Source organism: Cynocephalus volans, chromosome 6 (genome assembly GCF_027409185.1).
Source record: "Cynocephalus volans isolate mCynVol1 chromosome 6, mCynVol1.pri, whole genome shotgun sequence".
Lineage (NCBI taxonomy): Eukaryota > Metazoa > Chordata > Mammalia > Dermoptera > Cynocephalidae > Cynocephalus > Cynocephalus volans.
The window spans coordinates 145,743,931-145,770,599 of record NC_084465.1 but is presented as its reverse complement, the minus strand read 5'-3'; the positions used below and the strand labels follow the sequence as shown (position 1 = coordinate 145,770,599).

Below are 26,669 nucleotides of genomic sequence, written 5' to 3'. Positions count from 1 at the left end.
GCAGCCATTAGTGAAAGGACAGTCCTGATTACATTGTCCAAGGAAAACATAAGTATAAAATTTCTTTGCAGCCAAACAAACAAACAAAAAACCACATACACTAAACAATCTTATATTCACCAGGTCTAGATAAATAAGTATTATGCCACTTTATATAAACAATTGTCTATATGGATGGTTCCACTTTTAAAGTGGCATAATACTCTTCCTGTTGCTTTTAAAAAAAATAAAACTTGAGATAATTCAGAGGTGGGAAATGGTTCTGAATTGGTGCAGGAACTAAATTAAGGCCATTGGTAGACATTACATAGAGATAGTCTGTCATGAGAACTTTACAGTTAAATCTCAAAGTTTGTCAGAGGGTATATAAGGCACTAATTTTTTTTTAATAACCCCAAACATATGTTCAGTGGAAGACAGGTCTCTTTCCTAGCTATCAGCTAATTAGTTTACCCCCCAAAAGAAACTCACTGTTCCCTAAATGTCTGGGTTTTCTTCCCCTCTCCCCATTTCTTTCTCTTTTATTATTTCTTGTTTTTACATATGTTTGTTGACAACAGACTAATAACCTTCTCTGTCATACAAATAATTTGCATGTGAATAACTAACAATGTCCCCAAGTTATTCTTTTGACACATTATATCTGGAACTTACTGTTAACACCACAGAAGACACTACCCACTGGAGTCCTATCATCAAAGCCATCAGACATGTGTGGCCTCAAAGGGCACCTTAACAGGATCCAGACACCTAAAGTCCCCATTCATTTTCCCTTAGTTCTTCTGATGAATCTCATATGTAGCAATTGAGCTCTTTAGCTCTCACATGCTAAAAATGGTTCTTCACCACGCCTAGTTCTTCTCTTTTCTAAGTGGTTGATAATTTGTCTTTCTTGGTGGCAGGAATGGGAGGTTTTTTTGTTTTTGTTTTTTTATAAATTTGATTTTGCCAACTTCTTACCAGATTTGATTAAACCATCTTTTCAACCTCTTCATGTGGGTGACAAGGAGCTCATACCAGAAGTAGAAGACTGTCATCTCAGCTCTTTTCTTGTTGTTTATTTGTATTTTGCATTTTAAATATGATCTTTAAATTCAGTTTATTTGCATTAACCTTTTTATAGGCACACTTGCCCATGTTATGAAGGTTATTTCAGTTAAAACTACATGATATGATCAATTAAGCCTTTGAAATAAGCAGTAAATGGAAAATGAAAACTTAGCAAAGAAATATAAACTCAGCAATACATACTTGTCAATGGGAGACCAGAACATAACAGTGGAAGCATGTGCCTTGTCAAAACGGAGAAAAATCAATCAACAGAAACTGACTCAGAACTAACACAGATGTCAGAATTAGCAAACAAGGACGTTAAAAACTATTATAACTGTGTACCACATGTTCAAAAAGTTAAGAGGACATGAGTAATATCAAAAAGACCCAAATCAAACTTTTAAAGATGAAAATGGCAATGTCTGATATGAAAAATACACTGCATGGAATTAAAAGCAGATTAGAAACTGCAGAAGATAACATTAGTGAATGTGAAACTACCCAAAAGGAAGGAAAGTTGCAAGATACAAAATCAACATGCAAAAATCAGTTGCATTTCTATACAATAGCAATGAACAATCCAGAAAGGAAAATTTTTAAAAAACATTCCATTTACAATAACATCAAAAAGCATAAAATACTTAGGAATAAATTTAACCAAGGAGGTAAAAGACCTGTAAGCTGAAAACTACAAAACATTGCTGAAGAAATTAAAGATTAAAGAAAACATTAAGTGGAAAGACATTCCACGTTCATGAATTGGAAAGCTTAATATTGTTAAGATGACAATACCACCCAATATAATCCACAGATTCAACACAAAACCTATAAAAATTCCAAGAGCTTTTTTGCAGAAATGGAAAAGCCGATAATCAAATTTTGTGTGATGTCACTAAAAGCAATACTTACAGGGAAATTTTTTTTTTTTTTTTTTTTTTTTGTCGTTTTTTTTTTGTGACCGGCACTCAGCCAGTGAGTGCACCGGTCAGTCCTATAGAGGATCCGAACCCGCGGCGGGAGCATCGCCGCGCTGCCAGCGCAGCACTCTACCAAGTGCGCCACGGCTCGGCCCCTTACAGGGAAATTTACAGCACTAAAAAGCCTATAATAGAAAAGAAAAATGGTCTCAAATCAATGATCTGAGCTTCCAAATTAGGACAATAGGGAAAAGCAGAAATTTAAATCCCAAGCAAGTTAGAAGAAATAAAATAAAGTTCAAGTCAGAATTGCAAGAGGCACCCTATTGCAAAATGATCTTGAAAAAGAAGAATGAAGTTGGAGAACTCATACTTTCCAACTTCCAAATTTGCTATGAAGCTACAATAATTAAAACAAAATGGTACTGGCATAAGGATACACATATAGACCAATGGAATAGAATAGACAGCCCAGAAAATCAACCTTCACATATATATGGCCAATTGATTTTTGACAAGGGAGCCAAGACTATTCAACACATAAAGGACAGTCTTTTCAACAAACGGTGCTAGGAAAGCTGGATATCCACATGCAAAAGAATGAAGTTGGACCCTTACTTTACACCATAAACAAGTTAACAGAAAATGGACCAAAGAGCTAAATTTAAGAGCTAAATCTCTTAGAAGAAAACATACGGAAAAATCTTCATAACATGGGATTTAGCAATGAAGTTTTGGATATAACACCAAATGCACAGGCAATAAAAGAAAAAAAGAAAGATAAATTGAACTTCATCAAAATTAAAAACTATGTGCATCAAAGGATAATACCAAGATAGTGAAAAGACAACCCTCAGAATGGGAGAAAATATATGCAAATCATACATCTGATAAGAGACTAATATCCAGAGTATATGAAGAACTCCTACAACTCAACAACAAAAAAGTCTACCTCAAAAATGGACAAAGGATTTGAACAGACACTTCTCTAAAGAATATATTCAAATGGCCAACAAACACATGGAAATATGCTCAACATCACTAGTCATTAGAAACATGCATATCAAAACCACTTCACACCCATTAGGATGGTTATCAAAAAAAAAAAAAAAAAGAAAAGAAAAGAAAAAGAAAAGTAACAAGTACAGACAAGAATATGGAGAAACTGAAACCATTGTGCATTGCTGATGGGAATGTGAAGTGGTGCAGCTACTATAAAAAACAGTTTGGCATTTCCTCAAAAAGCTAAAAATGGAATTACAATATAATCCAACAATTCCATTCCTAGGTATGTACCCCAAAGAACTGACAGTGGGGAGTCAAACATATACTTGTATACCAAAGTTGATAGCAGTATTATTCACAATAGCCAAAAAGGTGGAAGCAACCCAAGTGTCCATCAAGGGATTAACAGGTAAACAAAATGTGATATATGCACACAATGAAACATTATTCAGCCATAAAGCAATGAAATTCTGACATATGCTACAACATGGATGTACCTTGAAAATATTATATTAAGTGAAATAAGCCAACCACAAAAACACAAATATTGTATAACTCCACTTATATGAGGTACCTAGAACAGGCAAATTTCATAGAGACAGAAAGTAGAATAACAATTACCAGGAGCTGAGGAGTGAGTGCGGTGGGGAATTACTGTTTAATTGGTTCAGAGTTTCTGTTTGTGATGATGAAAAAGTTCAGGAAATGGATAGTGGTGATGGCTGCACAACAATGTGAATGTACTCAATGCCACTGAATTGTACATTAAAAATCGTTAAAATGGTAAATTTTATGTTATGTTTATTTTACTGCAACAAAATAAATAAACAGATAACATGGACAGTCCTGTATCTATTAAAAAAAATTGAATCTGTGGTTAAAAACCAACCCATGAAAAAAACGCCAGGACCTGAGTGAATTCTACTAAACACTGAAATAATAATCCATTCAAAACAAACTCTTCCAGGAAACTAAAGACGAATAAACACTTCCTTTGTCCTTTGATAAGTCCTACATTACCCTGATACCAAAACCAGACAAAGACATCACAATCACAGAAAACTACAGACTAATTAATATCCCTCATGAACACAGACAGAAATCTGAAACAAAATTTTATATAATGAACCCAAAAGTGTGTAAAAGTACAACACACCATGACCAAGTGGGTTTTATCCCAGAAATGGAAGGTTGGTTTAACACTGAAAAAAATCAATGTATACTTCACTATATTAAACTAAAAAATAAATATCATATGATCACCTCAGCAGATGCAGAAACACATCTGACAAAATCCAATATACATTCCTGATAAAACTTCAGTAAACTTGGAATAGAAGGGAACTTCCTCAACCTGATAAAGGGCATCTATGATATACAGCCAACATCATACTTAATGACAGAAGACAGAATGTTTTCCCCTTAACATCAGGAACGAAATAAGGATATCAGCTCTCACCACTTCTACACATCATTGTACTGGAGTTTTTAGCCAGGGCAATAAGACAAGAAATATCAGGCATCCAGACTGAAAAGATTGAAAAAATCCACTGGAATCTACTGACCCCTCCCCCCGCCCCCCAAAAAAGAAACTTCCTTGAACTAAAAAGCTAGTTTAGCAAGGTTGGAAGATAGAAAATTAACATTTAAACATTTTTGATATATTAGTAATGGACAAATGGAAATTGAAAAAAATGTAAATAACATTTTAAGTAAAAATCTATAGAATATTTACGCCGAGCCCGTGGCGCACTCGGTAGCGTGCTGCACTGGAAAAATCTATAGAATATTTAGGCTAAATGACAAAAGATGTGAAAGACCTGTACAATGAAAATTTAAAACACCCTGAGAAAAATTTTAAAGACCTAAATGAATGGAGAGATATAACTTGTTCAATGATCACAGACTCAATACTGTTAAGAGTTCTTCCCAAATTGATCAGCAGATCGACACAATCCCTATAAAATCCCAGCAAACTTTTATTTTTAAACCAACAAGCTGATGTTAAATTCGTTGGGAAATGCAAAGGAACTAGAATAGCCAAAAAAACTTTAAAAAAGGACAAAGTTGGCAGATTAACAATATCTGATTTTCAAGCTTATTATAAAGTTACAGAAACCAAGACAGTATGGGCTGACCAGTTAGCTCAGCTGGTGATAGCACAGGTTGTAACACCAAGGTCAAGGGTTTGAATCCCCATCCCAGCCAGATGCCAAAAAAAAAAAAAAAAAAGACAGTGAAGGTACTGACATACAGACAGATGAATGGAATAAAATAAGAGTCCAGAAATAAACCCACGCAAACAACTGATATTTTTACAAAGCTGCAAAAGCTGGTGTAGAAAGAACAGTCTTTTCATAGTGTTAGAACAACTGGATACCCATATGCAAAAAAAGAAAAAAGAACTTCAATCCATACCTTACACTGTATGCAAAACTTAATTCAAAAAATTATACTTAATGTAATACCTAAAACTACACAACTTCTTTCTAGAAGAAAACATAGGGAAAAATCATTTTGACTTTCTGTTAGTTATAACACCAAAATCATTATCCATAAATAGAAAAACTGATTAACAGGATTTCATCAAAATAAAAAACTTGTGCTCTGGGCCGGCCCGTGGCTCACTCGGGAGAGGTGCAGTGCTGACAACACCAAGGCCCCGGGTTCGGATCCCTATATAGGGATGGCCGGTTAGCTCACTGGGTGAGCGTGGTGCTGACAACACCAAAGTCAAGGGTTAAGATCCCCTTACCAGTCATCTTTAAAAACAAAAAACAAAAAAAACTTGTGCTCTTAGAAGAATGAAAATACAAGCCAAAGACTAGGAGGAAAATATTTGCAAAGGATAAATACACACACACACACACACACACACACACACACACACACACACACACACACACACACACACACCATTTAATAAGGGACTTGTATACAGAATATACAAAGAACTCTCAAAATTAAGCAATAAGAAAACAAAAAACTCAACTGAAAAATTAACAAAAAATTTGAACAGACACTTCAAAAAAAAATATGTGTGTGTGTGTGTATGCCAGTGTTAGAGGCAGGGAAAAAGTGTGACTAAAAAGAGATAGCAACAGAGAATGATGGAATTGTTCGGTATCCTGACTGTGGTGATTATATAACCATTTACATTTCTTATATGTTAAAATTCAAATAACTACACACCAAAAAAAAGTCCATTTTAATGTATGGTAACTTTTTAAAAATACTGCTATCAACCATTTGCCAGGAACATAATAGGTCAAAAATATTTCCTGAAAGAATAAATCATGAGAGAACGTGTACTGTAAAATCTCTAATTCTTTTAAGATTTACTTTGTTGCAAGTCCAGGATTGATTCTTTAAAACTGTTCTATAGGCTTTTTAAAGTAATGAGTTCTTTATCCCAAAGATTTGATTGTGTCATTCCTCCCTATGGTCTTATTTGTGACTTTTAAATCTATCTAATTATGAGAGAAACAGAACAAATCTAATATAACTGTATGTTCATCAAACTCTTTTTCTTGTGTTTTGAACAAATTTTACTTATATGTATAGCTTCTACATTTGGTGCCTACTTATTAATGACGTTATAGCTGCTTTGTTAATTAATTGGGTCTTTCATCATTACATAATATCCTCCTCTATTCTGTTCGGTGCATTAACCTTAAATTCTACCCTAACTTGTGTTATATTACTACACCCCTGCTTCTGTATTGTTTGCATTTGCCTGGCCCATTCCTTTATTTTCAACCTTTATTTAAGTACTTTTCAACCCTATCTGACAATCTGCATTATTTGGAGAATTAGATCCAATCACATTTAATTTATATATTTAATTTTGCTGCTTCCCTCTTACATTTAGCATTTTTTGACATTTTTTTTTTTTGATCTGTGGTTGATGTTCTATGACGTAATTAACAGAATACCAAATTAGGTACTCAAGGCCCCTCCCCACCACCATGGAGGTGGACCACAGCAGCCTTGCAGACCATGCACTGCCTCCAGCCTGCCCTGCTGCTGCCGCTGCAACTCACCTTGCTCATGGTTGCAGAGGCCCCCGAAGTGCCAGTCAGCGCACATGGGAAGAACTGCTTGCCTGATGTGGGAGCCCAGACTGCAAGCAGTTCTTCCCATGTGCTATTTCTACTAGCAGGTGGTCAACTCGGAGGGCCAGAACCTCACTCGCTCACCCCCAGGTCAAACACTATTCAAAGTAGTAGTCAAATCTTTCACCTAAAGAGTTAGTCCAGATTCATGTCCCTAAAACTCTAGATAGAAATGACCGAACACTTTTGATGAGATATAGGATGTATGAAACTGAAAATAGAGGTCCTTTACGGTGATGAACATGTGGCTCAGTCTCCCTATATTTTGAAAGATCCAGTCTACCATGAGTACTGTGACTGTCCGGAAGAGGATCCTCATGCCTGGCAACAAACTCTCTCTTGTCCAACCAGAGAACCACACACTGCTAAAGATTTTGCTTCTTTCCCCAGCATCAATCTCCAACAGATGCTCAACAAAGGTTTCAAAAGGTTTAAGAACCAGAGAGGCGCCATTGTTTATTATATAACTCTCAACCACATTTCATTGTTTATTGTATAACTCTCAACCACATTTATCAGAGATGTTTAGGGAAATACACAGACTTTAAGATGTTCTCTGATGAGACTTTGCTGTCACTGGCAAGAAAGGTCCTTCTCCAGATTTATAATTTTATATTAATCTTGGAGATCTGCTCTAGAAGTATCAAAAAGTCAGTGAAATTCCTGGCCCCATACCATACCTATTATTTCAAGGTGTGGCTCTCTACATTCAAGATGTTATCCTTCCAAAATATGACATCACCTACTCCACACTTGAAGCAATAAGGGATGTTACAAATTATCTCCTCTCTTTTCAGGGATATAAAGGACCTTTCTGGATCAATATAACAGAGAAAGCTCTCCTCAGAGGTAGAGAAAGCCAAGATGAGAGGCTCCACTTCGTACAACTGTCCAGAGAAATCCACAGGTAATAGATGCAGAAATTACAGAATATTTCTTTCTCCAAGAGAAAGAAAGTGAGCTTGGAAAAGCCAGTTTAATAGGTTTGATTTCTTCAAGAGAATTATCAAGTGAATGTGGTGGGACTGTGGCTGCTCACAGATACCCATGTCTCATGCTGGGCAACAAACAGTCTGGTTCTGAAGCAGGACTCACCATATTATGAATATCTGTACAGGGCACTTAAGCCTTGGAAACATTACATTCCAATTAAAAGAAATCTTAGTGACTTACTAGAGAAAGTCAAATGGGCCAAGGAAAATGATGAAGCAGCCAAGAAGACTGCAAAAGAAGGGCAGTTGACTGCTAGGGACCTGATATAGCCACACAGGCTTTACTGTTACTATTACAGAGTACTGCAGAAATATGCCAAGCACCATTCCAGCAAACCTGAAATATGTGATGCAATGGAACTAGTTCCTAAGCCAGATGATAATACACCCATCTGCCAGTACCACAGGAAAAAGCCTTTAAGAAAAGAGCTTTAAGGCAGCTCAGATTCACACTGTTATGTATGCCACCCATCTTTAAGGGAAGCCTTAAGATAGAATCTAAGCTGTGAATTACAGTACAGAAGACTTTTACCCAGTGGACTGGCTAGTTCTCTTGGTGGCTTTATATAATGTGGAGAGATACAGCAATATATGAGCAAGTATTACAAACATCTTTGGATATTAATTTCCTTTAAGTAAAAATTACTATTATCAGCATAACAACCTCTCTGAAAGGAAAACCTGGAAAACACAGCACATACAGAGGCTTGCCAAAATATAAATCACTGTCTATGAAACTGTTTACATCCTATTTATTGGTTAATTTCTATCCCTTGTTCACTTTCTCTCTTCCACTTCCAATTATGAAGAGAAAATCTTTGTGTGGGTTTTTTTCCCCCCTCACTGTGTAATTTCTCCTCTTACAAGCTTCTTTTGGCATTTGGTAATAGCAGCCTCCTCTTGGAAGGTCTGATGAGAATAATTAAAGAAGATGACTCTGTTATTAAAGACAGCATGGAGACTATGGGGGGAATACTTTTTTAAAGCACTGCTCATATCTTTAAATTTCATCAAGGCCTGAGAAAAAATTAAGGCAAAATTGTGCCTTAAGCTAGTAATTCCCAATCTATATGGGTTGTACACACATCAAGGACAACACAGTTATTACTGTAGATGAAGGCAGCATCCTAAGGACATCATTCATTACCTATATATTCAACAGATAAAAGATAGCTGTAGTCAGGTGAGGACCTTTAACTCTTTTTAACCTTTAAGAGGGATCTTGAAAACATTGAAAACCTCTACAACAAGCTTCAGGAATCCTGATATCCTGGGATGTACTGATAAGCCTACAACAGAGGCCCATTTTTCACACCCTTCATCTATTTCAGCAGGTTTCATTGCTAAGATACAGACTTAGGAAATTTCCTCTGTCTTTTAGGACAGGGTTGAGACTTAGGAATCATTGCCCAGAAATTCATTACACACTTCTTGTTGTAGTGCTACCAACCCAAGATTTAGTTCACTAACGTGCTAAAACAAGAGCTATCCATACTACCAATTTAAAAATATTTACTCCCCTAACTGAAATATTTATTTAATCTGGAAAACAATGTAATCATTTTAAAGTGGTCATATCTCTTCTTTTTGAAGAACAATAAAAACACAGGATTTTTTATTTTTTAACTAGACAAAAGCAAAACCAAATTTCAAATTTGTGATTACAAAAATTTCACTGGAATCAAACCCAAGTATCCAAGGCAAATCTAATACTCAGCAATTGTTCAAACTGCAAGTGTATAAGTATAAAATAAAGGGTAAGCTGTCCTGATACCATTAAAAAATAATAAAAAAACCAAATTAGAAGCTGGGAGACTAGGTTTAGTCCCAGCGTTCTTACTAAGGTCTAGCTAGGCAAGAGAGGAACTTAACTTCTTTAAGCCAATTTCCTTCTCACTAAGGAATATAAAATTCCTGCTTTACTGCCTTTTCAATTTTTTTTTTCCCAACAGGGTGGCGTGAGAGGGTGGAGGGCATCAAAAGTAGCAATACAAAATTTTTCAAAATCCAATGGAGAACAAGAATATGATAACCTAGATCCCTAAATCTATGTTTACAAACAATTTTAAAAACACTAACAATGAAACATGACAAGTGCTTTGCTACTCCAGAGGACAGTGAATAGGTTTCAAGAGTTAAGAGTGGAAGGTGGGGTAAGAAAAGGAGATGTATACAACCATATGAGGATTAGAGTTTGGGGGAATGAAGAATAACCTGGGAGACCAGGGCTTTCTGTGGTGACTATGTAAATAGGGGAAAACAGTATGATGCCTGATGGTCTTATGGCAGATAGCAATAACAGCAAAATAAAAAAAATAAGGCAAGCCAGGTTAGCTCAGTTGGTTAGAGCATGATGCTGATAACACTAAGGTCAAGGTGCAGATCCCCAGAACCAGTCAACTACCAAAAAAACAAAACAGGGCCGAGCCCGTGGCGCACTTGGTAGAGTGCTGCGCTGGGAGCGCGGCGACGCTCCCGCCGCGGGTTCGGATCCTATATAGGACTGACCGGTGCACTCACTGGCTGAGTGCCGGTCACGAAAAAACGACAAAAAAAAAAAAAAAAAAAACACAGAGCACATATGGAGAGGAAAGAGGTATAGTGCGATGTCTTGTCAGAAGCAGTCCAAGGCTCCAACTTGATTCCCTAGTGATGGAGGTAACAAGGCTGGCAGAGGGTGGATCTTACTCCAAACCCAAGAGAATCATTATTCAATAAACACAAATTTTTTTGAAATAAATCAAAGACTTCAAATGTTCGAGAGAAAAGCAAAACTGAAAATTAAAACTATCCAGAGCAATGAAAAAGAAACACTCCATACCAAAACCCATGGGACACAATAAAATTTGTTCTCAGAGGACACCTTTATCAAAGAATAAAGACTAAAATTAAAGTAACTTAATATTCCTCTTAAGAAGCCAACAAAATAAACCAAAAGAAAAATAGGAAGAAGAGAGAGGGAAAAGAAAAAAAGCAATGCTCCAAACAATAGAATAGATATTCTTAAGAAAAAACACACAACAAAAATATACAAGTTTAGAAATGAGAGGAGCCACAATCACAGATAATAAAGCGTTTAAAAGAATACTATGTGCAACTAACTTAAAAGAAAATGAATACTTTCTCAGTTACATTACACTTCTGAGACTGTCCTAAGAAATAAAACTTGAACAGGATGAAAGGAGCAGAATCATATTGATTCACAGGTGAAATATAACTTTTAAAGAATGGATACTTCCAGCATGATTTAAGTTAGTCAAAACCAATTTTAAAAAGTGGAAATCTCCCTCGTTTTATTTTTTAATTTTTTTTAATGTTTTGTTTTGGTTTTATTGGTTATGAATATTCATGGGGTACAAAGCAAATTGTCACCACTCATGCCTAAGATGTGATGGCCAGATCCATACTGGCAGCATGTCCATTACCACAAATTGTGATTTATACCCTGTGTCCCCCACCCAAATATCCCCTCAATTATCCCTGACCTCCCTCCCAATCACCGCTTCCCCACTCCACTTTGTATCCCTAGATATGTTCTCTCCCTCTGCAAGTCCAACGCACCCCTATGGTCTTTCTTTACTTTCTTCTTTATCTCTTAGCTCCCACTTATGAGAGAGTACATATGGTATTTATCCCTCTGTGCTTTGCTTATTTCACTCAGCATAAGTTTCTCCAAGCTCATCCATGTTGTTGCAAATGGGAGAATTTCATTGTTTTTTATGGCATAGTAGTATTCCATGGTATATACCACATTTTCCTTGTCCAATCAACCACTGATGGACATCTATGTTGGTTCCATGTCTTGGCTATTGTGTACAGAGCTGCGATGAACATGGGAGTACAGGTATCCCTTCAACATAATGATTCCATTCCTTTGGGTATATACCCAGAAGCCGGATTACTGGGTCATATGGCAGTTCTATCTGTAGTTGTTTAAGAAACCTCCATACTGTTTTCCATAGTGGCTGTACTAATTTACAGTCCCACCAACAGTGTAGGAGCATTCCCTTCTCCCACAATCTCGCCAGCATTTGTTATTCTCATTCTTTTTGATTATAGCCAGTCTAACTGGGGTGAGATGATACTTCAATGTGGTTTTAATTTGCATTTCCCTGATGACTAGTGATGTTGAGAATTTTTTCATGTACCTATTGGCCATTTGTATGTTTTCCTTTGAAAAATGTCTATTCAGTTCCTCTGCCTATTTTTTAATTGAGTTATTTGTTTTTTTACTGTATAACTGCTTGAGTTCCTTGTATATTATGGATATTAATCCCTTGTTGGATGCATAGTTAGCAAAAATTTTCTCCCACTCTGTAGGTTGTCATTTCACTCTGTTGATTGTTTCCTTTGCTGTGCAGAAGCTTTTTAGTTTGATATAGTCCCATTCATTTATTTTTTCTTTTGTTGCTTGTGTTTTCAGGTTCATGTTCATAAAGTCTGTGCCCAGACCTACTTGCTGAAGTGTTTCATCTATTTTTTCCCTTAATAATTTTACAGTTTCAGGTCTTACACTTAAGTCTTTAATCCATTTTGAGTTGACTTTAGTATATGGTGAGAGGTGCATGTCTAGTTTCATTCTTCTGCATATGGATATCCAAGTTTCCCAGCACCATCTACTGAAGAGGCAGTCTTTTCCCCAATGTATGTTTTTGTTGCCTTTGTCAAATATCAGATGGCTGTAAGCCTGAGAGGTGATTTCTGGGTTCTCTATTCTGCTCCACTGGTCTGAGTATCTATTTTTATGCCAGTACCATGCTGGTTGGGTTACTATAGCTTTGTAGTATAATTTGAAGTCAGGTAGTGTTATGTCTCTGGCTTTATGTTTTTTGTTCAGGATTGCCTTGACTATTCAGGGTCTCAGAGAGAAATAATTAAGATCAGAGCAGAACTAAATGAAATACAAACCCAAAAAATGATAGAAAAGATCAACGAAACAAAAAGTTGGTTTTTTGAGAAGATAAATAAAATAGACAAATCATTAGCTAGGTTAACAAAAAAAAAAAAAAAAAAAAAAAAAAAGGAGAGAGAAGACCCAAATAACAAAAATCAGAAATGAAAAAGGAGACATTACAAGTGATACCACACAAATATAAAGAATCATTAGAGACTGTTATAAACAACTGTACAACAACAAATATGAAAACCCAGAAGACATGGATGTTTCTGGACACATACAAACTACCCAGACTGAACCAAGAAGAGGTAGAAAACCTGAATAGACCAATAACACACAACGAGATCGAAACGGTAATCAGCAATCTTCCAACAAAGAAAAACCCAGGCCCAGATGGCTTTACAGCTGAATTCTACCAAACTTTTAAAGCAGAATTAATACCAATTCTCCTCAAACTATTCTAAAAAATTGAAACAGAAGCCATTCTCCCCAACTCATTCTATGAGGCCAACATAACTCTGACACCAAAACCAGATAAAGACACAACAAAAAAAGAAAATTACAAGCCAATATCCTTGATGAACATAGATGCAAAAATCCTCAACAAAATATTAGCAATGAGAATACAGCAACACATCAAAAAAACTATACACCTTGATCAAGTGGGATTCATCCCAGGGATTCAAGGATGGTTCAACATACAAAAGTCAATTAACATGATACATCACATCAATAAACTCAAGGACAAAAACCATATGATTATCTCAATAGATGTTGAAAAAGCATTTGACAAAATTCAACATCCCTTCAGGATAAATACTCTCAACAAATTAGGTATAGAAGGAAAGTATCTCAACACAATAAAAACCATCTATGACAAACCCACCACCAGTATCATTCTTAATAGTGAAAAACTGAAAGAAGAACAGGAACCAGACAAGGATGCCCACTCTCACCACTTCTATTTTACATAGTACTGGAGGTACTACCCGGAGCAATCAGGCAAGAGAAACAAATAAAGGGCATCCAGATTGGAAAAAATGAAGTCAAACTGTCCCTATATGCTGATGACATGATATTATATATAGAAAAACCTAAAGACTATAAGCTCCTAGAACTGGTTAATAATTTCAGTAACACTGCATGATACAGAATAAACGCTCCCAAATCAGTTGCACTTATATTCTCCAATAATGAGCTAACAGAAAGAGAAATCAAGAAAGTAAGCCCATTTACAACAGCCATGAAAAAAATAAAATATCTAGGAATCAATTTAATCAAGAAGAGGAAAGATCTCTACAATGAGAACTACAAACCATAATTAGAAGAACTTAAAGACACAAAAAGATAGAAAGACATTCCATGCTCTTGGGTTGGAAGAATTAACATTTTGAAAATGTCTATACTACCCAAAGCAATCTACAGACTCAATGCAATCCCCAACAAAATACCAATGACATTCTTCACAGAAATGGAAAAATCAATCTCAACATTCATATGGAACAACAAAAGATCCTTCATTTTATAAAATACTACAACTTCAATAACAAATCCTGATTCAAAAAAATAATATAAAAAAGGAGAGTCCATGTTTATGTATAAAACCAAACATAAAAATCTTAAATTAAACATTAGTCAACAGAATCCAGAAATACATCAAACAATATGAGTGAAGATTTATGTGGAAAAGCAAGGACATTTTAGTATCAAAAAAGTCTACCAACCACTAATCAATGCTGAAAAGGCATATGAAAAAAATCACACCTTTCCTAATAAAATCTCTAGGTAAAACAGAAAAAAGAAACTACTTAAATATGATAAAAACCAACTGCCATTATTCCACATAAAGAAATGCTAGAACCATTTTTATTTATTCCAATTAGAACATTTATTTGAATGAAATTAAACTAAGTAGTTTTATTTTTCTTTGAATTATCTCATATTTCCAAATACTTTAACAAGTTCACATATTGGTATTGGTTATGTTATGGTATTAAGAAGTATAAACCACAACTTTCCATTTTAATTAAATTATCTTTTTGTTAAGCCCAATAATAAGGTAACTTGTGAGAAGAGATTTGGTCTCTGCCCATAGCAGTCCAACACAGGCAGTAAGTGCTCTGTGATGAAGACTTAGTCATTGGTGATTTTAAAAGCCCATCAAGGGAGTGATAAAAATCACTTATCTAAATCAACCAATAACAACCCAAATTCATTTTAGTTGAAATGTATCAACTCTCAAAAAACATTTTCACAAATGGACACAAAGAATAACTACATTTTATAATAATGACTATGCTAATAATGCTGATTTGATCATCACATATTGTATACAAACACTGATGGTCAACTCTGAACCCCACAAATATAAATAATCCATTCTGTTTCAATAAAAAATAAAAAACAAAAACATTTTCACACGCTTTAACAATCATAAGTCTTACAGATAGATTAAGAAATAGGTTGTGAGCCTGTCCTAAGCAGAGAAGTGGTTTTACATTTTCTAATTTTTTATTTGAAAAATGTTTTACTTAAAGCACTCTTTCTATATTCAAAGGTTACCTAAAACAGGGTAAATAAAAAAATAAAACCTTAATATGAAGCAAATTTTGCCTATTTAATCAGATTACATAAAGTTAGTGTAACTAATTGCTATAGAATCTAATTTCCATGCTCACCAAGTCCACCTATGCCACCAATTACCACAGGTAAGCACCCAATTAAGTTCCACCATATATCCTTGCCAAAATACCTTCTTTTTTCAAGCATTCCCATGTGACAAACAAACAAAAAATCCTGGTCAAAATAGTGTTGCAATCTAGTGTGTATGGGTATTTATTATGTCAGAAATGTTATCTTGAATTATATCTTTAAACATTTGTTGTGTTTCATTGCTCTCTTCTTGAGACTCAAATACGCTTCTGTTGGATTTCCTTTTCTGATAACCATATCTACCATTTTCTAATTTAATGTTTTAATTCAGTTTGGCTTTACCCACTTTTTCCTTTTCCTTTTGTACCAGTGTTTTCCACAGTTCTCTACTGTCCTTTTGATCTTCCTAATTTTACCTTCATATCAGTGATGGTTTTATTTTTTTATTTTATTTATTTTTCTTTTTGCTCAATCAGCTCACATTGCATTTTCACATGCAGTCACACCATCCCTTCCCTAGCTTCTTATATCAACTGTTCTGTGCTCTCAGAGGTAAATACTTCATAAAGCTCATTAAATTCATAGCAAAACATGCTCTCATGATTTTCCTCTTCTTCACAGCAATATTTCTTTAGGTGAGTATTCTTCATCTGTCCTTTATTTTTCTGTTCCTTTCTTCCTTTTTGATTCTTGAATGTTTGTAGTGGTCTTGAGCTGAATTATTCCTCTTTGAAGAAGGTGAGGCTTTCCTGGACCAGCTATTCGTAGGCAGTTCCTGCAGAAGGACAGAACGCTTCCAGTTCTGGACTGACAAAAACTTGTTCTTGATTCAGTGTTTTACATGAGAGACAGTTTAGTGTTTTACTTCTCAACAGCCAATAGAGTGTTGAGGTTTTTCACAGCGCAAAGTCATCTCCTCCCCCACTGCTCTAGAGACAGACATATTATTTCTATTAGTCCATTTCTGTTGCTTATAACAAAATACATGGAACTGGGTAATTTATAAGAAAACAAAATTTACTGCTTACAGTTTCTGAGGCTGTGAAGTCCAAAGTCCATGGAAACCAACTGCTGAAGGTCTTGTTTGGGGCAACAGTGACGGCAGGATATCACATTGCAAAAATGGAGGAGCAGACAGACTAACCTCCTCATTCACTCTGCTTTTAAAGCCCTCCAAACCATACCCATGCCACCATTTTTAATACATTCACTGAGGCAGTTCCTACCGTATAATCACCTCTTCAAGACCCCACCTTTCAATTACCATGATAGGATTTCCCACCCTAGTCACAGTGGGGACTAAGTTTTGGGGAGACATTCAAACCAAGGCATTATTATTTCCTGCAAAAATGGCTTGTGTGACTCCTCGTTTGGCATCATTGCCCCAATTCTTAGAATCAAACCAGGTGCAAGAAAGTTTCTGCCATTAGCTGAAGAAACCCCTTTTGCCTTTGTAAATAAGGGACTTAGGTTTTGTACCTCAGGGGGGCCTTTCAGGGGGCTCCTGCTGGCTCTGAGCTCTGTGCCTGTGGTGTCCTCTCTACTTCCCACACGCAGTCTGCTTAATCTCCACTGCTTTTGGCAGTGATTCCATCTATTTTGTGGCACGGGTTTTAGCTATCTCCTAGTTTAGTAGAATAGTGAGTTTGTGTTTTAGTGTTTCCCTCTCTCTGTTATTTTTAGCTAACTGCTAGAAAATAAAAGAAAATGCCAACTTTATGATATCTACAAACCCAAAGTCCAACAATTATCTTAAAAGAGTATTTTATACAAAACAGAAACTTAAGTGTCTCACTATATTACTGAAAGATACAGGTGCACTTTTCTATTTTGCTGTGAGGTAAAATACTAATTTTCCACAAAACACTCATTTTCAGAAGGCTATTAACAATTGAGCTATTTGTTTTTATTTTTAAAACTCATGGGTGTATGGTCATAACCTAAGGGAGAAAGTAATCTGATGTCTAAATGTAAAAGACACTTTTTTTGAACATATTCAAGACCCAGGGCCCATTTGGGGAACAAATTATATACATTCTCATCAGCATGCTAATATCTTAGTCTCTTGATACCTTTTTATTGTTGTCTACTCCCTAAACTTGTTTCTGCAGAAGACAGAGCCTTTTTAGTAAGAAGGACAACCCATGATCTGTCACTCTGCAAGTCCCAAGATTCCATTTGTGTTTTAAATGAAGATAGACAGTTTTATATTATATATATGCTCATTCCTTCAGTAAAAGTTTAACTCTAGGCAAGTTTATTTTCCTGCCAGTTACTCCTCCTCGCTCCTCACTATCCATTACCAGTCATCAAAATGAAGTTTTACCACAAAGTAATTTTTTAAAGGAGCAAATAATACACCAAAGCCAAATTAAAATGGATTTTGAATTAATAATGTTTTAAATAATTCCCTTTCTTATCACTCACAAAAAAGTAAATCTCTAAATGTTAATATCATACAAAAGCTAAGCAGTACCTGAAATAATTTGTTAAACACTTAGAGGCATTATCAGTTCATCTCGATAAACAGAAACAAAGAGTTCTTCCTTACAGAATTCCAAATAAGAAATGTAGACCGAATGATGGCATTTGAAAAAATCACTATCTGACAACCACCACAGTTGGAATGTCAATATCACATATTGTTCTTATTATTTGTTGCGGGCAAAAATCATCAATAGATGCTAAAAGAAGAGGGCAAAAAGCATAAGAAAGAGGGCTGTCCAGTTACTCACTCAGAGCGTGGTGCTGATAACACCAAGGTCAAGGGTTTGGATCCCTGTACCAGCCAGCTGCCCCACCCCCCCAAAAAAGGTATAAGAAACAGGATATCTATAGAGCCTCAAAGTATTTCTCCACAAGAAATCTATTAGTTATAAAGGGAAAAATAATAACTTTACAGAGGAGAAGCCTGGCATAGAGCACCTTAAGGGACCAAAATCCCATCACCAGTAATGAGCACGCACCATGTACCTCTAGACATAATGCTCTGAGAAGCACTTTTGTGGACTTCCTGCCAAAAATGAATAACCTCAATCTAATCGTGAGGACACACTGGACAAATGTCAAGGCCATGGAAAGACAAAGAAAAACCAAAAAACTGTTCAGATAAAAGAGACTAAAGAGAAATGACAACCAAATTCAGTGCATGATCCTGGACCAGAAACAATTCTTTTTCTTTTGTTATATAGGACATTAATGGGACAACTGATGAAATCTGTCTGCAAGCTGAACTGTATCCATGTTCATTTAGGAAATACACATTAAAGTATTTAGATGTCAAAGACATCATGTCTGCAATTTACTCTCAAACAATTCATCCAAAAAAAAAAAAAAAAAAAAAAAAAGAATACCAGGGGCCAGTTCATGGCTCACTTGGAAGAGTGTGGTGCTGACAACACCAAGTCAAGGGTTAAGATGCCCTTACTGGTCACCTTTAAAAAAGAATACTGTGTGTGTATATGTAGAGAGAGAACAATAAAGCAAATGTGATAAATATTAATATTTTAGAAATTTGAGTAGGATATACAAAAATTCTTTGTACTATTTTTACAACTTTATTTCTAAATCTGAAATTATTTCACAATAAAAAGGAAAAAAACAGATAAAATAAATGAAAACAAATAAAGTCAATTAAAAGAGACTCTTTATATTCCCTAACAATAACGCTAGGATCACCTTTACTATATTATACTCATCAAATAATGAAATTTCAAAGTTGGAAGAAAAATGTACTCTCTCCACAAAACCTCCCAACTTAAAGATGAAAACAATGAAGTCAAGTGACTTGCTCAAGACGACACCTAGTTCAAGCCAGAGCCAAGACTACTATCCAGCTCTGACACAGCTCAGCTATCTTTTGACTATTCTAAGCTATCTCTTGATACCTTTATATTGTTGTCTACACCCTAAACATGTGATACCAAAGTATTTACCTCTACCTTCTCATATATTCTGACAAACTAGTGTGACAAACCACTTTTAGGCAATCTAAATTTTATTTTAAAAAGGCATTCAGGTATCATTGCTCCTAACAATTTTTAATAACTAATACCAACAGTACAGGAGAGAAATGTATATACAGATAACCATAATATCAGTGGTACTAACACAAAGTGCCATGAGATAACAGATGAGGAAGTTAATTTTGCTTGGTGAGATCTAGAAAGCCTTCAGAGATTTAATGACACCAAAGTTAACTCTTGAAATACAGCTAAGATTTTGACAGACATGGAAGAAGTGGGGTGGTGAGAGGAGGGCAGGAGGATTTAGATAAAACAGCCTGATGGCAAAAAAAATGTACTCAGCATTTCCACTGAATTTTTAAACATAGGCTTACCTATTGTTGCTGCAAGTTCTGGATCAAAAGTATCATCTGTGAACCTCAAGAGCAGGCTGAAAGAGACATTAAAAGACAGATTAGAAATCTGACTTTGCTTTCTAATCATATGATAAAAGTGTTCGTGATAGTTATTTTTGTCACAAATAATTTCATGCAAATAAGAATATTGGATGTAGGTTTGCTCCCATGAATACTGCCTCAGTGTAGGTATATACAGAGGAATTAAATTATTGGAAAGGAAATTAGAAAATCCCAAAAGCAAAGTAGTTTACTAGTGAATTTATCCCCATGCTTCCCTACAAAAATTCCAAAGTAAAAAAAAGTATGTTTTCTCTGTTATTTTTTAACTGTACTGGTATTATGTTCTTCTGAGAAAATATTAGCATGCTTCAACTGAAATGGACAAAAGGGAAAAAATAAAGTGTCTCTTGAGATGCAACAATTTAACTTCAAAAAAAGTATGCTGTGTAAACCACTTTGAATTCAAGTAAAAACAGAAAGTTATGAAAGACTATGATTTTGTAACAAGTAATATGACTACTACCTAAGTGGGAAGAAAAGAAAAAATAAAATGAGAGGGTAGACAGATCACATGACAGCCAGACTAGGTACACTGACAAATGCTAGGTAGGGTGTACAAAACCAAGTAGGCAATTGGGAGCTAGTGAAGCCTTTTAAGAAATGAATGACAAGAACTGCTCTATGTTTTGAAAAGTTAATGCTGGCAAAAAAAATGGAAGAAAATCAACAGAAGACAACTGCCGTAATTATGGTAAGAGAGAACAAAAGACTAAACTTAGGAAGTGGTAAAGAAACTATAAAAGAAGGGATGAAAGCAAGACATCAGATTAGAAGAGTACTCTAAGATTTTACATCTCCCAGAATTATTTTACTTAATATGAGGCAGAAGTGTCAGTTGTTAAAAGTTCTTCAAAAAATAAAATCTAAGCTTTTGTTAAAGCCCTGGATTTAGAAAATTAATCAGTCTATTAATCAGAAGTGTCAGTTGTTAAAAGTTCTTCAAAAAATAAAATCTAAGCTTTTGTTAAAGCCCTGGATTTAGAAAATTAATCAGTCTATCCTATTAATTCCTAGAGTAGAAGACTGTTCTATTGACCTATTTGCATTAATAAAATCAAGGAAACAGCTGTCACATATATGAATTACAGAAAAATGTTACAAATATTTCTATAGGTTGTCGTTATTACTATTAGAGATAGTTTTTAATCCACAGAGCATATTGCAAAACAAAATGGTCTCCTGGTAGTTTCCAAACCCAGGTAATTAATTATGTTTGAAGAATTAACTCTCCCTTTCTGGGTTTTATTTTCTTGCATTTACATTAAAATCAGCACTACAGAATTAAAGTAAAACAGAAAAGTCAAATTCTTCATTTTTCTGCTTAACATCTTGACTATAATTATATTTACTTACAACATGACTTAGATGACAGCACTAATGAGAATCTTAAAAGACTGCTTATAAAGATTTTCTTCTCCCCAACATTAACTTTTAATAAAAGTAAATATTTCACTAAAAATTTCAGTTATACATAATTTAAGAATAGAAAAGATATCTATACTTGGTCACCACAGAAAAGACTATTACAAAAACATAGGTTAACATAACCTTGTAGAGTAGTAGTAATAATAACAATACCATTATAATAATAGAAGTAATAGTAATGGTATTGGCTATTATTTATTGAACATCGACAGTGTGCCAGACACTGTGCCAGGGGTTTTTCTTCCATAACTGCTAATCTTTACAACAACCCTAGTCATTAATGGCACTCAGTCAGGAAAAGCAGGAAATTGGTATGGTGCAAAGCAACAAATTTTAATACAGGCTCTGAGTATAAGTCAAATCTCAGCCAGGAGTACACTGATAGCCTGAAATCTTTTAAATTCTATGTATGCATTTTTCTAGGCAGAGTCCATTTCTCTATTAGATTTTGAAAAGAATCCACAACCCCAAAATGATTAAGAACCACTGTTCTTATATATTTAAGCCTTCATATTGTCAAAGTTGAAGGAGCAAAATACTCTCCATGCAGAGCTACTGGTAGAAGTAACTACCATCATGCCATTTAGATAAGACTAAATTTATAATAAACAGTGTGATTATAACTAATCTGCATTTCTTAATTTACAAATGAAATTCATCAAAAAGGCTGGGAATGGAAGGCATGTAGAAAGGACGGTAATTTAGGTAATAGAAGGTCTCTATAATCCCTTCCAGTTCTTGATACACTTTGGCTACATCTTTACTTCACCAGGCCTAACCACAGAAGCAAGTCATACATTTAACATTAGACAAGGTTTGAGAGATTTCTATCCCAAACCCCTCACTTTTCAAATGAAAGCCTAGAGTGTTCAAGTGTAACACACAAGGTCATGCAGGTGGCAGCACCTGTTTCATAATCTTAATCTCCTGGCTGCTATCAGTACCCTCTACATTGCAACAGTATGAAATAAACTGGAAAGTAATCCATTAATTTGGATTAGTTAAAATATCCTTTGTTGTGCAATAACTCCTCAACAACAAGTGTTCTCACTTCCACTAGCTCCAGTTGTGTAAAGAGAAACAAACTATTGGTCAGAATGACCCTTTAAGATCATACCCATGACAAATGTTCTTATACTAGCTGGCCTTAAAAGGCACTGGCTTCTTCTTTAGTGGAGTCATTTATTCTCATTTAATCCTGAAAGGTAAGTGTTCAAGATTGTATTCCACAGCACATCACACAGACCAATAACATATATGTAGCCAGAAAAATAAGACAACTTTTTCCTTAAATGCAATCCTTTCTTGAAAGAGGTCAAGCGTTAAAATTTTGCAGTGAGTAGTTGATAACTCGCCACTAAGTACTGAGAAAAAGTTTAAAGTAGATTAGTCCCAAACAAGTTTATTTGGAGCGGGTGAACTAGGGAGACTAAAAACAGCAATTATATACATCTTAACTTAAATAAGGGCCATATTTAAAGGAAAAAAGGAGAAAAGAAAAAACAGGTCACAAGACAATGCTCAATGTATAAACTAACCTTTTAACTCTCAAATACAAAATGTGCAATAATAGATGGTAATCATGAAAACGATTTTATTCAGTCCTTTAACACAAATCACACACACACAAATCATACTATTTTGCTAATCCGTAGTGTTTCATTAATCCATTCCTTGGTATGTATAAATCCCTCACTCCAGTATAGACAGAATACGTTGAATAAGGGAAACCATGAAAATGTATTGTCAAACTTTAAAAATACATAAAACTTAAGAATATATTATATAATAAGCTTTCAAATCCGTAAGCATCAAAAAAAAAGTAAGACTTTATGAAGTGATGTAAAAAGTTATTTGGGATATAAGTCTATCATGAAGTGATTTAAAAAGTTATTTGGGAGATACGTCTACCAGGAGGCACAGCTAAAATATGAAACTGCTTACAACCTCTGGAGTTTAAATATTGTTTAAAGATCAAGACGGCCTAGAATACAACCTACTCATAATCAGATGGCCCAAGGATCACTTCACCTGGAGAACTCTGTTCCAAGAACTGGATGAAATCACAACCCTTTAGCAACACCCACCTAAATCTATGTCTTACCTTACATTCAATTCTAACTATTGTCAATATTATTTTCTCCAAGGAAAGAGTCAAAAAAGAAAAGACAATACTAACTTGTCCTATCTCCATATGATGTGGCAAAATGAGAAATAACAATTACATTTTATTTGCAAAGACCGTACCCAGGTTAAGCACTCGCACCTTACAAGAAAGTGAGTTTTTAAGCAGGCACAAGACCAATGAGTTCTTCTACAGCCAAAGCGGACTAACACAAAAAAAGATTTTTTAAAGTGACAAAGACCTGCGCCAAAATAGGCCAGGAATGCGACCGAAGGCGTCACGAAACTTCCTGTGTAGAACATTACGTATTCAAAGAAAGCCTGACAGAAATCCCAAAGTGATGAAGTTACAACCCCCAAATCCCGGAGTGACGAGCAACCTGAACCCCGCGGGGCCCCAGGCGAGGCGTCGCTGTCGGCCGGACTCGGGCCCAAACCCGCCCGCCACGCCCTGGTCTCCGCGGCAGCAAACTGGCCGGCCGAGTGGCGGCCTTCGGAATTGTTTTTTTCCCCTCGGTGCTACAGGAGGGAAAGCGAACCAGACATCTTGGGCCTGGCGGAGGACGTGAACCAGGCAGACGCGGGGAACAGGGGCCGCAGGGGCGCGCGGCCGAGAGGCCGAGGAGGGCGCGAGGAGGTGGCGAGCGGGGCCAAGAGGAGCCGGCCGGCGCCCAGCCGCCGCCGTTTGCTATTCACGTCCCGGCCCAGCAGACAGCGGCCGCGGAGACAGAGCCCAGCCACCCCCGTCGCGGCCCGCAGACCCGCCTCACCTGGACTTGCCCACCCCACTCTCGCCGATGATGAGGATCTTCAGCGTAGTCAGCACGTCCTCGTCCATCCTGACCCTGCTCCGCTCCGAGCCCAGCTGGCCGCCGGGGTCCGACTTTCAACCTTTCACCGCGGAGAGCCGCCCGCGCACGCGCACCGCCCCACGGCTGCCACCTTCCTTTCACACCGGGTGTTTGAGTTACCGAAGCCCGGGACGCCCCAGTTCCGCCTAGAGGTAGCTCTGCGTCTGCGCACACGCAGTGTCCCAGGCGTCCTTCCGGAGAGCGCCTTCCTCCCATGCGCAAGCGCAGATCGGGAGATATGTGTGTGTGAATCCGTCGATATCTTCGCAGCCTCTAACTCCTCCCCCATCCTAACCTAACCCTCCTTTCGTTGTGTAATTGGAAGACGACTGACTCAGGGGAGTATAAAGCGCTTCTATTTCAGCAGCTGTTCATAACAGATGCCTTGCGGTGGGAAGAGCGCTGTGCTTGCAGCACCTTATCTTAAATTTAGGTTTAACTCTACCGCATAACCGCCCTGTCATATTACCTAACCTACTGAGCCTGTTTCCCCAACTCACGGAGACAGTAATACTTCTTAGAATAATACCTACTGCTTAGAATTGTTATGAAGATTAAATGAGTTAATTTGTGAAGATGCTTTGTTAACTGAAGTGCTCTGTAAAAGGTGTGATCAGATATTGTTAACTTCCTGGCTCACCCTCTGTTAGATTTAGGAGTACCTTTCACACGTTAATTCATCTTGAAAGGGAGAGAGGTAGACTTCAGGTGGACCAGGCGCATATAAAACCTCTGGTGATGCAACTTCAAACCAATTATTCCTGCTTATAAGAACTGCTACATCACGCTGCAGAAATTGTATGTATATACTTTGTCTCTTTAAGTTATAAATCTTGAAGATACCAAACCTTATGTATAATACCTAGCAAAGTGCCTGGTACATGGCAGGCACTCAGTAAACATTAGTTTTTGTGTCTTATTTCTGTATACTTGCAACTAATGTTATATACAATAGATATTTAATTAAAGCATGCATATAAATAACATTTAGAATGAGTTAAGGAATGAATTTGTTAATACCTGGTAAAGCTCTTTCACCGAATATCCACATGGCTCCTTCACTTGCTTCAGGTCTTTGCTCAGATGTTGCCTTCTTAATGAGGCCTTCCCTGTCCATACTACTGAAATTTGCAAATCCCTCCAGCATTCCCTGTACCTCTTTGCAGTATTTTTCTGCATAGCACTTACCACTCTCTGAAATACTATATATTTTAATACTTTATCTGTTCACTATCTAATATTCCTCAAAGAGGAGAGAAGTCTCATGAGGGCAAGGATTTTTTGCCCTTGTGTTTATTGTTAAATCCTCAGTGTCTAAGGTACTTCCTGGCACATAATATGTGCTAAAGAAATATTTGTTGAATGAATTAATTGAACAACTGTTCAAGAGTCCATTCCTAACCCTGGAGAATAATGTCAGTGAGACAACCTCCACCACTCATAAAATAGCCCTTGAAACTTCAGTCAAGTCTCTCCAGCTTACTCTTGGCTATGGCATCAAGACCTTATTTGTGAGGTTCACAGTACTGTTAAGCTCTCTTGCTCTGGGGTAGTGATTCTAAAAGTGTGGTCCCCAGATCCCTAGAGATTGCTAAGAACCTTTCAGGGTGTTCACAAGATCAAACTATCTTCATAATTATTTAAGTTGTTAGTTACTTTTTTCACACTTTTTATTTCATGATAATACAATGGAGTTTTCCAGAGGCTACATAACATGTAATAGCAAAACAGACTTCAGGAAGAACAAGATGTGAGAATTCAGCTTTTTCTTTAAGCCAGATATTGAAGAGATTTGCTAAAATGTAAAACAATGCCACTCATTAATTTTCTTTGTTTTAAAGTAGTTATTTGTAAAACATTTCTATTAACTAGTAATAGGCTTATTTTTAAGTGAATTAATATATATGTTTTAAATGTCCTCAGTTCTAATTTTTAGTAGGATAAAAACAGATAGAACCACATAATCAAAATCTCTTTTGGGTCCTCAATCATTTGTAAGAGTACACAACAATTTGTATGGTCAAAAGGTTGAGAACTGCTGCACTGTACTAGTCACACTAAAATAAATACAAAAACAAAAATATAAACCTGTGAATAAATCCAGGCCTATCTCTTGCAGCATGTAACACTGTCGGCCCACTTTGGAAACACCGTATTCTCCTTGATTTTCTCCTACCTCTTGGCTATTTCTCAGTTTTTTTCGTTTTGTTTTGTT

The 26,669-nt window shown here is 36.2% G+C and overlaps 1 protein-coding gene and 1 pseudogene across 2 annotated transcripts in view; one reads left to right on the top strand and one right to left on the bottom strand.

The window, feature by feature from the left end:
* The window catches only part of RAB18 (RAB18, member RAS oncogene family), a 37,926-nt gene extending 13,269 nt beyond the window's left edge, over nucleotides 1-24,657 (bottom strand). For both annotated transcript variants that reach the window (XM_063099997.1, XM_063099998.1), the window contains exons 1-2: nucleotides 24,374-24,657; nucleotides 19,971-20,026 (exon numbers count right to left, since the gene is read on the bottom strand). In XM_063099997.1, coding sequence (XP_062956067.1) covers nucleotides 19,971-20,026; nucleotides 24,374-24,441 — 124 coding nt within the window. In that variant the 5' untranslated portion in view covers nucleotides 24,442-24,657. The remainder of the gene's footprint in view (nucleotides 1-19,970; nucleotides 20,027-24,373) is intronic.
* LOC134380103 (protein O-glucosyltransferase 3-like) lies at nucleotides 6,975-8,517 on the top strand (annotated as a pseudogene).
* Nucleotides 24,658-26,669: the final 2,012 nt, after the last annotated feature.